The sequence below is a fragment of the Aptenodytes patagonicus genome, chromosome 7 (assembly GCF_965638725.1).
Source record: "Aptenodytes patagonicus chromosome 7, bAptPat1.pri.cur, whole genome shotgun sequence".
Lineage (NCBI taxonomy): Eukaryota > Metazoa > Chordata > Aves > Sphenisciformes > Spheniscidae > Aptenodytes > Aptenodytes patagonicus.
The window spans coordinates 65,467,375-65,479,253 of NC_134955.1; the positions used below are offsets into that span (position 1 = coordinate 65,467,375).

General features: G+C 46.9%; 1 protein-coding gene across 1 annotated transcript; it reads left to right on the plus strand.

Annotated features, from left to right (window-relative positions):
- The first annotated feature begins 5,422 nt into the window (after positions 1-5,422).
- Positions 5,423-7,713, plus strand: GPHB5 (glycoprotein hormone subunit beta 5). Its single transcript, XM_076343444.1, has 2 exons — positions 5,423-5,626; positions 7,525-7,713. The coding sequence occupies exons 1-2, from the start codon at positions 5,423-5,425 to the stop codon at positions 7,711-7,713; spliced, it is 393 nt and encodes a 130-aa protein (XP_076199559.1).
- The last annotated feature ends 4,166 nt before the right edge of the window (positions 7,714-11,879 follow it).

Consider the following 11,879-nt stretch of genomic DNA (forward strand, 5'->3'; position numbering starts at 1 on the left):
TGGTGCTGTCCTGCCCAGGGCAACTGGAGTCCAAAGTGGGCTCAAAGGATTTGCTGAGGAGTCCAAAGCCCTCTCAGGATTTGCTGGGAATTGGTTGGATTAAGCCCACAAGTACTTTATAACCACTAATGTTACACATGCAGGAGGGCTGCAGCAGGCTCCCGTGGCGGCTCTAGTGCAAACCCTATGAGATTCACTTGAGGAGCAGACAAGGCCGTAAGTTACCAGTTCTCATAACCCTGACACCTTGAACATCATACTTGATGTCTGTGTTCTGCCTGTCCAGAATTCAGAGGAAAAGCCACACAAGCCTGAATGGGTGAGTGGATGCACAATCCTCATGAGATGTGCTCCCCTGCTCAGTCTGTTTCTGTCTCCTTCTGTGTGTCTCAAAAAGGGAACAGACAGGTAAATGGTGGACATATTCATCTTTAGAAGTTTTATCTATATGTCACCTTTTATTTCAAATAAACTCAAAAGATCCAGGGAAAGAAAAAATATGCATCTTTTAAATTTCTGATGTGCACTGAAGGCCAAGTGTACGTGTAGGTGGTGTATTTATTAATTAACTTAAATAAAAAAAAACCCACAAAACAATAAGCCAACAGAACTCTGCCTGGGAAAAAGCTAACAGGCTTTTCACGAGACATGATGCAAATCCTTCAGAAATCGGTGTCTGTCCCATGAATAGGCAGGATTTTCAAAACAGAAAATAAGTGAGAGTCTGCAATTTGTCTTTCATTTTACTTTATGAGGTTATTCAGTACAAATGGAGACAAGAGAACAGAATCTTGGTTAGCTGAAGTCAGTGAATCCAGACTGAGTTGCACAAACCGAAAGTCCAGCACCTGTTTTTCTAATCCGTGGAAGAAAAGGGATCTGTCAAAGCTGGTCGATCTGCCATCTGGCATGTTTTTCCTGTACCTGTCTCTAATCTTGGGCTGATTTTTGCTGGCACATTTCCAGAATCAAATAAAGGGAACTTATGACCAATATTTTCACTTTTACCTGCTTTCTCTGCAAATCAGGAACTTTTAAACTGTACATTTTTAAAAGCCTTTAAAGGTTCCTTTTCTAGCTTTATTTTTGGTCAGCGAAAATTACAGCAAAAAAGTTTTAGGTTTTTTTTGTGGAAAGTTGCTGATATTTTTAGACGAGTGGCAAGACTTTGGCTGTTCCTCTTTACCTCCCTGTGATCTGATTTGGCTTTGAATCTCCTGCTTTTCCCTATTGGTTTCAACGGGAGAAAAAGGTGTCCAGGACATGTCTGGTGATCACATCTATGAAGACAATTACAATACCTCCATTCAGTATTCCTCCTCCAACGTCCCACCTGATAGCTCTTCACCTGAAGCCGGAGTCCTTTGCTGCCAGCAAGACTGTGACTAATAATGAGTGAGAATAGTGGGAAAGATCTTAAACATCCCCTCCCTCCCAACTTCAGCACAGTTTTCAAATTTTTAGTAAAAAGTCTGTTCCTTTCTTCTTTGTTCTTCCAAGGGCATGGTGGTGTTGGGTTGATGGTTGGACTCGATGATCTTGGAGGTCTTTTCCAACCTTAATGATTCTATGATTCTATGATTCCCTTCCTCTTGCAAAAATATCTCCTTTTTTTGTTTGTTTTGAGGTTTTTATTTTGGTTTGTTTTTCTGTTAAGTGAATTAATTTTCTGAAGCCGTTGTTTCCCATGTCATGATGGCAATGGCAACAGCACTTAACGCCTGCTGCTTTTCTGTGTTTCAGGAGGTGTTTACGAAGGCCTGGAGACTGAGGTTGGAAGGAGGGTCTCGTGTCACGCCTGGAGCCTCATGGCTGGAGAATGCCCCGCACTTGGGTGCCTCCCTATCTCCATGTGCAAGGTTTAGCCCTCTCGCTGCAGGCTCCAGGGCAGAGTCTTTGCATGGCTGATAAAGCCTGAGTCCTGATAGGGACCTCCTGTGCTGCTGCATTAGAAGTACATGGTTAAGAGGGGTAACTGTGGGGAGGGAAAAGGTGAAAGGAGGAGAAAAGTTAGGATGATGGTCTGACTTGGTTGTGTTGGTGTACACACCAGCATATCCTGTAAGCCTAGGTAAAGGTCTGCTGCGATGTCATCTCTAAAGAGGGGACAGTGGCTCTTGGTTATGCAAAATGTCCTGAGATGTTATTGTGAGGCTTGCTCGACTGTGGAGGATTGCTTCCCAATCATCGTTTCCTAATTTAGACAGAAAAGGCAAATCTTGAGGGTGAATAACCAGCCTTTTACATGGCAGCTTGTGTGCATGTAACCAGTGTATTTTACTGACCAGGGAAATAGCAGGGCCACATAGTAGCAAGAAAAACAGCTGAGCAGTCGCTGCTCCAAGCTGAATAGGGAAGTACAGCAAGTGCTCTGTGGGTTCCCAGGAGGTGTTAGCATGGATGTGAGCCCTGCTGCTGCACCAAATGTAGGCTATTGACCTTGGAAGTGAAACAAGGACCTCGAGCCATGGGTTATTCACCCTGAAAAAGGAAAAGCACCTATGTAATATACCTCATCTGGTCCTGAATGCTTCTATATCACATTTCCTCAATGTCTATTTGCTGGTTTCCGTAGCTCACACTACAGAATTCCTGAATACAACCCACCAGAAGTATGTATTTGATACTTGTAAGGCAAATTAACAAACTTGCAGTAATCACTGTTTCATATTTGATAAGAGATGCATTTTCTGGACATCAACAGATGCTGTTTTGTTTTGGTTTTTTGGTTTTTCCCTAAAACATCATAGGATGGAGTTTATTTAAATCAAGGTTTCCTCTGTGTTTTCTGTTCTCAGGGTTGTGTTGTATTGCTGTGACTGCCTTTAACAGCAGCACCCTGAGGGGTCCATAATCACCGACACTTACTGTGCCTTTTCTGGATGTGCCTGGGTATTGGAGCAGTCAGTGCTGGGAAATCACTGTCCAGCAGCGAGCCGGTGGCGGGAGGTGACTTTCCCAAGGTTGCCACGTGAGCTTATGGCTGCACTTCTCTCACCCGCTCATGTATTATGAACTCACTGACCAGCAAGATTTTCATGTCCTACGAATAAGTGAAACTTGTGTTTGCATGGCAAAGGCAATGGACACGATTTCCAAATTTCCTTTGCACAGTGCTGCTTACCTGTGTGACAGCTGCCTGGCTCATCAAGAGAACATTTGCTTTTCTTGCAAACTCACACCTCTTCCCCGCATCCCTTGCCCTTGCTTGTACAGAGCAATTGAGTAAAAAAAGGTCTTATGTAGTTGACAAAAATACAGGGTTTTGTTCACATAAATATTTGCAAATTCTCCCTTCAGGGTGTTTACTCAGGGCTTGTTAATCAGGGGGGTAATGATTATTTCAGAGACAGCCTCCAATCTCCTCGCAAAGGTGTTGCAATTCCACTATGAAAAGAAGACCCGTTTTGCCCCGGTGCATGCTCATTATTTCACTCACCAAGATACTCCTTTTGTTTCAGGGCTGATGTTATGAAACAATACCCTTTAAGCTAATCGCTGTTGGAAAGGAGAGGCTTGCTTTACAGTCAATGACTTTGATGCCCTGGGTAGTTCAAGTAAGGATCTGCCTCTGTCTTGCCTTGATTGACAAGACCCTTTCTATAAATTTGAGCAATGAAGCAACCCAGTAGCAGCTGCTAGGGAGATCTACTGAGCACAAAGCTGACAAAGATTGCCGTGCCGGTCTCCTGCTGCTCACTTGGACGTCCTGAAACACCACCTGCAATTTAAAACTGCAAAAGGAGATCTGACTCCAAGAAGTTAGGTGAGTGTGCTTCTGTGCTTGCTCCATGTCATGGCTCTGGCTCATGAATAAAGCAGCAGGTTTTGCTAAAGTGGCAAAGAATAAATCTTCAATTTGTTCTGAAGTTTGTCTCTTTTGCTTTCAAATGTCTGCTTTTAAAAATAAGGTATTTTAGCTTTTTTTTCACTCTGTTGAAGCTTATATGTAAACATACACTCATTTAATCACATGTAAGACTATAGTGTATGCACGGCCACGTATACGAAGGGGTCACTGTAGCAAGCTTCATGTGCTGATCTAAAACTCCAATTTAGCAAATTTAAAGCATTTGATTTAACAGGAGCCTAGAGACTCAAACATCAGTCAGGCAAAAGGCAGGCCAAGCTCATTTAACTTAAATGTTATCCAGCTGAGGACGTAGCCCAATGCACACAAGTCTGTGTGCCCTATGCAGTAGCTGACTTTCTCAAAGTTAAATATCAAGTCTGGTGTTTCTAGGTGGACATTTTTAAATGTAATGCAAGTACGTGAGGTATAAAATGGATCTTGTGGCTTAGAGCTACTTTCCAGCTCTCTTCTTTTTTGCTTGTGGCTTAGAGCTACTTTCCAGCTCTCTTTTTTTGACAGAGAAAGTTTTCCAGAGAGGCTGGTTGCTTTCTTCACTGATGGTTTGAGTTAGAAAGGCAGCAAGCATCAGAGGCACTTGGCTGATGCTGGGCTGCTTGGAAGGTATGAGGAGTTCAAGCCTCCTCTGGTCACCTTGGCCATGTCCCCTCCATCTAACCAGCTCCGTTCACCGGCTTAGCAGCCTTGGTTGTGTCGGAGCTGGCTGGTAGGGCAGTGTGTGCAGGAGGGACAACCAACAGTTGCATTTGCCTCTCTGGCTGCAGCCCTGGGAGTAGACTAGCACAAGTCCAGTGCTCAGGGTATTGGTAATGGCAACTCCAGTAACACTTTTGGGAGGTGCTGATCTCTCTCCAGAGTTTATAGCACAAATTCAGGGACGCTTGGCTCCTGAAAGGTAAGTGGGATAAAACAAGGATTAAGTGCTCTCGTCAGAGTGCTGGCGTTACCTGCAGACCTAACCCTGCTAAATGCATGGAGCTGCAGCCATGCTGCTTCTTCCCCATGCAGCAAAGTAGGGAACCTGCCACCTCCCATAGGTGTGGATGACAGACAGACAGAGCCCTTCCAGACTGACTCTGCCAGGGCCAGTACTGCCAGGGTTTTCAGCCAACAACATGTGTGTTCACTGAGAGACCAACCAAAGGCCTACCCAACCATTGGCCTGGTGCAAGCTCAGGGCAACCCAGCTGGGGTGGTAGGAAGACATTTGCTGCAAAGTAAACTTGCAACATGGAGGTTTCAGTGAGTCTGAGGCACTGGCGGGTGGCTTTATCTCTTCCAGGCAAACCCCACTGCTCTGCAGGGAAAGTCTGCACGCCGCTGCTTTCTGTTAGACCTTTTCACTAAGACTTTCCCCTTCTCTTTACCCCTCACCTGAGGTAGGTGACCCCTCATTCATACATCTGCCCATCTTCTCTTGGGCTGAATGAGTGTGTCTGAAGGGAGGAAGGGGCGTCCCAGCTCTGGAGCTGAGCCTGTGCACTTGCACTTCTTGCCTCCTGGACTGCGCTGGCTCTCCCAACCCTCCGCTTCTCTCCCTTCTGCCTCAGCATGAAGCTCCACTGCGTGATCCTGGGTGCTCTGCTTCTCCTGCTGCTGCCCGGCTGTGACGGTGCACTCAAGACCTCCGCCATCGACCTGCGCACCTTCATCGGCTGCGCTGTGCGCGAGTTCACCTTCCTGGCCAAGAAACCCGGCTGCAAGGGGCTGCGGGTGACGACGGATGCGTGCTGGGGACGCTGTGAGACCTGGGAGGTGAGGCTGTGCCCGGGGCTGAGGGTGGCTGGCTGGCACCAACATCCCTGGGTGGTGCTTGCCCCCCCTCCCAAAAAAAGCCCCTGAAAGAAACCCACCAAACATTAAATAGCTTGTGGCTATCTATGAAACAGGCAAGGGCTGTGTCCCGCTCCACAAGACCCTCGCCATCACCATCAGCAGCAGAGCGTTTTGCCGTAAGTTGTTTCCTCCCTCCTTCCACTGCCTCAAAGGGGGATGCACATCATGTGATGATATTAATGAAGCACTTATGTAATACTGTTATTAGGCAATTTGAAAGCCTCTTACAGCTTAACCACTTAAGGAGAGGAGGCCTTCGTTACTTTACCGGAAAAAATTCCTTTGAGATTAAGATGGAGCTCCCATTGAGTAGTATATTTTGTTCCAAAAAGCAAATCCCAAAGATAATCTGTTTCTAATTTGGTCCTGTTTTAAGTCACAACCCTGTATAGATATGGAGTAGTTATTATTTGGGGGGGTACAGGGGGAGAAAGAAAGAGCATAAGTACATCTACACACACTTCGGAGAACAAGTTTCTGACTGTCTTCGCCTTTCTGCCATTGGAAGGCTCAAGGGGCCAGACCCAGTTTAATTTATTCAGGGAAGCTTCGAGTGACTCCAGAGGGATTTTGTCCACATGAAGACAAGGGGTCTTTATAAGTGAGCAGAGGAGGAGCCAGGGTCCGTGTACCAGCTCTGACTGCTCTCTTTCACTGCTTGGTGGCATGAGGGGAAAGGCCACCGGTGGCCAGATTTCCACGGTGGGATAAGGTTCCTTCGAGGGACCTCTTGTCACCTGGTTCCCCCTACTCCCAAGCTCCTCTGGCAGCACAGACCTTGCAGGCTCTCTTACCGTACTGCAATACCACTGGGATGTAGTTAAGCTGAATGCATCTGGTTGTAGGCTCAACAGCGTCTAGAAAGCACCATGATGTACTTGGATGGGGGCGCGTGGTAAGAGGGAGGATGTCTGGATATCTTCTTGCTGAAACGTCGCATCTGTTCTTTTCCATGCCATCATTCTTGGTTCCCAGGGCAGGCTCTTTACACAGCACAGAGGGAAAAAAAGAAAAAATTAAAATGTCTCCTGCCTTATGCTGTTTCCCATCTGCGCAAGGGAGCGGATTACAGTGGGCTCCCATTCCTGTTTGCGCTGCCCCTTCTTGGAGTCTTTGGAAAATGGGTGTTCCTGTCAAGGAAGATCTCCTTTTTCAGCATAAGCAATACCACTGTGATACCACATGGGAGCGTGGGTTTCAGGGCCTTCAGGCTCCCATCGCCTCCTGATGGCTGAGGTCTCTGGCCAAGCTTTTTTTCTCATGAGGAACTGCAGACTTCTATGCTGGCTGCTGTGCTGAGTGCATCCCCCACGGAGTACATCCGTTGGGCTTTGTGGGACATGCAGCCTGACTGGGAAGACTGGTCTGGCTGAGAAAAAAACAACTGTTTGGCACCTGGATGCACCTCTACTCTTAGGCAGCTTGTGCACATGGAAGGGTTTCCAGCAGAACGCGTTTTCTTTGACGGAAAATCAGTCCTTTTGGAAGAAAGCAGCTGCTTTTGGCAAACACGCACGTTTGGTCAAAACACTAGTATTCTGCTGAAAACCAGCTTTTTGGATAGGCTTTTTCTTCCTTTAGCAGCTTTAATTGGAACTTTATGCTTTAAACAAACAGAAACATGCACATCCACCCACTCCCCTTCATGGCAGGGCTCCAAGAGGCAGGTGTTGAAGGATGTAATCTAAAAATTATTTCCATGGCCCCTTCCACCTTGATCCAGTGGCTCCCCTATTTACACTAAATCCCTTTGAGGAAACTGGGACTCCAGATGTTTTTCTTGCTTCTTGCCTGAGGCCAGCATTTCTCCCCCACAGAAGCCGGTGCTGGAACCACCTTACATCGAGTCTTACCACCGTGTTTGCACCTACAACGAGACCAAGATGATGACGGTGAAGCTGCCCAAGTGTGCCCCCGACGTGGATCCCTTCTACACCTACCCGGTGGCCATTCGCTGCGACTGTGACATCTGCTCCACTGCGACAACCGAGTGCGAGACTGCCTGAGCTCTCCTTTCCCAGGACGGGTGAGGAGGGGCCAAATTCTTCCCTGGCTTCATATGCCTGGTACCTCCAGCATTACAGAGGGTGTAAGTCAGTCCAGAATTTGATCTCACCCTGTAATACTCCTAATCATTGACTTTTCTGGGCAGATGAGCCTTAATCCCCTCTCCTCATACTGTTCAAAGCATTATTGCTGTAGAAATGTAGTACACGTCCTTACAATAGCAAATCCCGTGGAAAAAAAATAAATGATGCAGTTCCCTTCCTTACAGGCTTTTCACACTGTGTGACCTTTCTTCATGCACAAAGTGCACATGGACTAAACAGTCACTGGGGGGTGGAAACAGGCCACAAAGGCATTGCAGCCTCTGTAACAGCCTCTTTATTCATGTTGGGTTTTAGCTCCCTCCCAGTAATGTAAATGCAATTGCCAACATTTCCGCCACCTCGCCCCCACCATTAGTTCTTCTTACCCTGAGGTCTATCAGGAATAACAGTCAAAGAAAAGGCCTTAAGGGCAATGAAATGGAAATGGGTATCCAAATTGCTACCTTGAAATTAGGGTGAATGCATACTCAGCCCTGACCCAGCAAAGTACTTAAGCTCATGATTAAGTGTTTTGCTTAATATCAGTGGACTTTTACAGTTAAGCACATATTTCAGTGATTTGCTTAATTGGAGCTGTTCTGTTGAAAAAAAAAAAATTGCCTCACAAGAGACAATTCCTTGAAAAAAGGGAGAAACACATTAAATCTGTAAAACCAAAAGTACATATCTTCCCATCTGCTTTTGTCCAGGGATAGGAGGGGAACTGACTTTATGTAAAATCAGTGAGACTCCACAGAGCCCAAGGAGTCTCTCCTGACAATTTCCAGAGTTAGAGGGACCAAGCCAAAACATGATGATCGTGGTTTGGTTTCAGCGAGACCCTGGCTGAGGTGGTGGGAAAGAGGGGACTACGGAAGGTGTTCCCACACTTCCCCATGCTGCTTAGCTCCATGGACACCCGCTTCTCCGAGGATGCACAGAGTTGGGGGGCAGCCAGACGTGCTGCAGGAAAGCTGTGGAGTGGCCAGTAACGTGGTCAACGTGGGTGAGACAAGCCCAGGACAGGAAAGAGAGCGGACATGCCAAAGGATGGTTCACACCTTCTCAGTCCCACTATTTACAAACTAGGGGACACCTGGGAGCTGCTGCAACAGCCTCCCGGTGACCACAGCCACATACGTGCCTTTGTCCTCTGGTTCCCACACGGAGGAGGACAGATCCATGTTCATCCCTCATTTCTCCCCTGAACAAAATGGGAAATTATGTGAAAGCAGGAAGATTTGTCAAGTGAGAGGGGCTCACAGGAGCTTACAAAACAAAGACGCCTTCTCAGATAGCCATTAGGAGAGAATTGCTGCTGAGAATTGCTGCACCTGCCTTCCCCCCCATTAAGTGTCTTGTCTTCTGGATGCAGTTGCCTTCATTTCCAGGGATGCATGCTTGAAAATTCCCCAAGTGTCCTGTCTTCACTGAGACAGATTTAATTTAAACTGTAATTTATTAGTTGCTGTAATCTTTTTGTCTGTGGAACTGTAAAAGCCGCACTGTGGTTGAGTAGGAAGGAGGTGATTTTATCACTCTGCCTTCTGTAATTCTGAATAGAGACTGCTGTGTCAAATAGCAGCAGGAGCAGTTTTCTGCTGATGGTGAGGTTAACTGCCCTTTAAAAAAGTCCTTGTGTTCTGTTTCAAATTGCATCTCACAATCCCTCTGATCTTGTTTTTATTCTAACTGGCATCACAAGTATTATGGGAAGCCTGCAAATTATTTTGTGTCCTTAATAAACCTCAAAATTGTAGCATGAAAGCAATTTAAAGCAATGCGTCCCTCTTTATGCGTAGAGGTTCCTCCTGCAGAATATGTGTAAGCTCCTACAAACTCTTTGCCAGAGCTGTGAACACCTGCAAAACATCTCCTCGATGCTGATGTGAAGTCATTTCCTTCCCTGGATTTCTCTCACGGAGGCTGGCTGTGCTATAGTCTCAGGATTAGAAGTAGGGTTAGAAAGTGGCAAACTTCCTTCCTTTGCAGCCAACAGGAAATATGGGCTGTACCCAGATATGGAGACAGCAGAAACCTCAGCAAGTGTTCAGAAGAAAACACTGCAGGGTGTGAAGGAGGGTTTTGACCGATGCAGTAGCAGCCAGACTGGGAGGCGAAGAGGAAGAGTGGGAAGGATGTATTGACTGACACCAAGCTAACACTGCTAGATGGTCTTTTAAGGAGGAGAGCAAAAGTGAATGGAGATGCTGTGCATTTGCTGTGGGTGACAAAAACACAGCCAACGCCAGAGCCCACCAACCCATTTGACTGGTGCACATCCCTCTTTGTCCAGCTCTGCTGGGTTCCCACAGGTGGGCACACCACAGTGAGTTTCAAGGAGCCAACTTCATTCCTGCTGCTGGTAATTGCAAATCTGGGGCTTTTTTCCAGTAGTTCTTACACTACTAGGTCCTTATTCTGTTGAATTCCCACCAATTTTGATGCTTGCTATCAGGTCTTTTGGCTTTCACATCCTTTATGCTGCAGCTGGGATGTTACGTCCTGCTCAGAATCTGCAGGCAGTCAAAATAGCCCACACATTTCAGAGCATGAGAAGCCCCTTCCCAGGCCACCTTCATCTCCTTGGGGGCATTTTAATGCTCCTTAAAGCCACAGATTTAAATCTCACTTTCCCAACTGTCCAAAGCAGTTAAACAGCCCTTCTGTCTTTGGTGCATAAGTTTGTAAGGAGTGTTTGTCACAGAGGCTGTCACGTCTTACATATTCTCTCTCCCATGAAAACCCCTGCTGCTTTCTGTAGCACGTTGGTTGTCCCCTTCACCTGGACACTGACCACCAGCACCAGAAAAAAATCCTCACAGACGGCAACGTGGAGCTCCTAAAACTGTCATTTGCCACTGCACATTTAATCTGGCATGACGTTCACTACGTAAAAACAAGGGAAAGAAATTTTGCTCTACATGTACAAGGGGAACTTGACTTCCCTGGGAGAATTGTATTTGCAAAGCAGGGAGCAAAGCGTGGCCAGAGAGAAGCTCCTTCACAAAGCCTCGGTGTTGAACCATTCACAGCTCTGCAGCCCCAGGTTGAAATACCTGCTGCAGTGAAAGGCTTTCTGTAAGAAGGGAGATGGCTGCATCTACCTGCTCAGAAAGGAGAAGGCGCAGCTATGGAGAAGGCATGATTATACAATTTGGGGACTGTACTTGGCTCTTGGCTCTGCCACAACCATGTCAGGTGAGCAGGGGCAAATCAGTGGATTTCTTTGTGCCTCAGTTTCCCTTCTGGACACTGGGAGTGATGATACAGCTGATTTTTTTCTTCCTGGTGTGTTTTGGAGCGTATAGGCTGTAAGGTCCCTTGTGATGTATCTGTATCCTGCACAGCACTCAATTTCTCAGGTTTGTTGTCGCTCTTTTAACCTAAACAGCAATAGGCACAGTCCTGCAGTGCTTTGATCTTTGACAATACTTTCCTGTTATATGACGGCTGCAAAAGTCCACTGGGTCTTGAAATTCAGCTTCCCTTGCTCCTGCGCTGTGGTTGGTGTGCCCAGCCAGACTGACCATGTCAGAAATCAGTACATTTTACCCCATCTTCAAACGTGAGTTACAGTGAGAGGGAGGGCAGGAAGCCTTCTTGGACGCGTGTTTCCTGCATTGACTGGATTTCTCTTTTGGGGACGGGACAGGCAGCTCCCTCCTGCTCTCATTGTACTCACATGAAAACATCGGAACCGCCGCCCTGGGTCGGAGCAAGGGGCTGTCTCGCCCAATATCCTGCCGCTGACAGTAGCCAGCAGCAGATCCTCAGGGAAATGTGAAAGCATCAGGGCTGTATAGGGGTATCCTTCCCTGGCTATATCCACCCAGCTTTAGCAGGCAGCAGTTTAGGAATTTTCTTCTCTGGAGGATGCATTCAGCACCTTGTTATTAACCCCAGAAGCATGGGTCCCTCCACGCTGCTGCTTCTCGGACAAAGTCTGGCCGTGGAAAGTCTGGTGACTAATACCAGCTTCCTCCAGGGGCAGGTAAATCAAATATATTCCAGGCCACATGCTGTGCCCTCTTGAATTGTTCTGGCTCCTCTGGGGACGTATCCATTTATAGCAGCCAGGG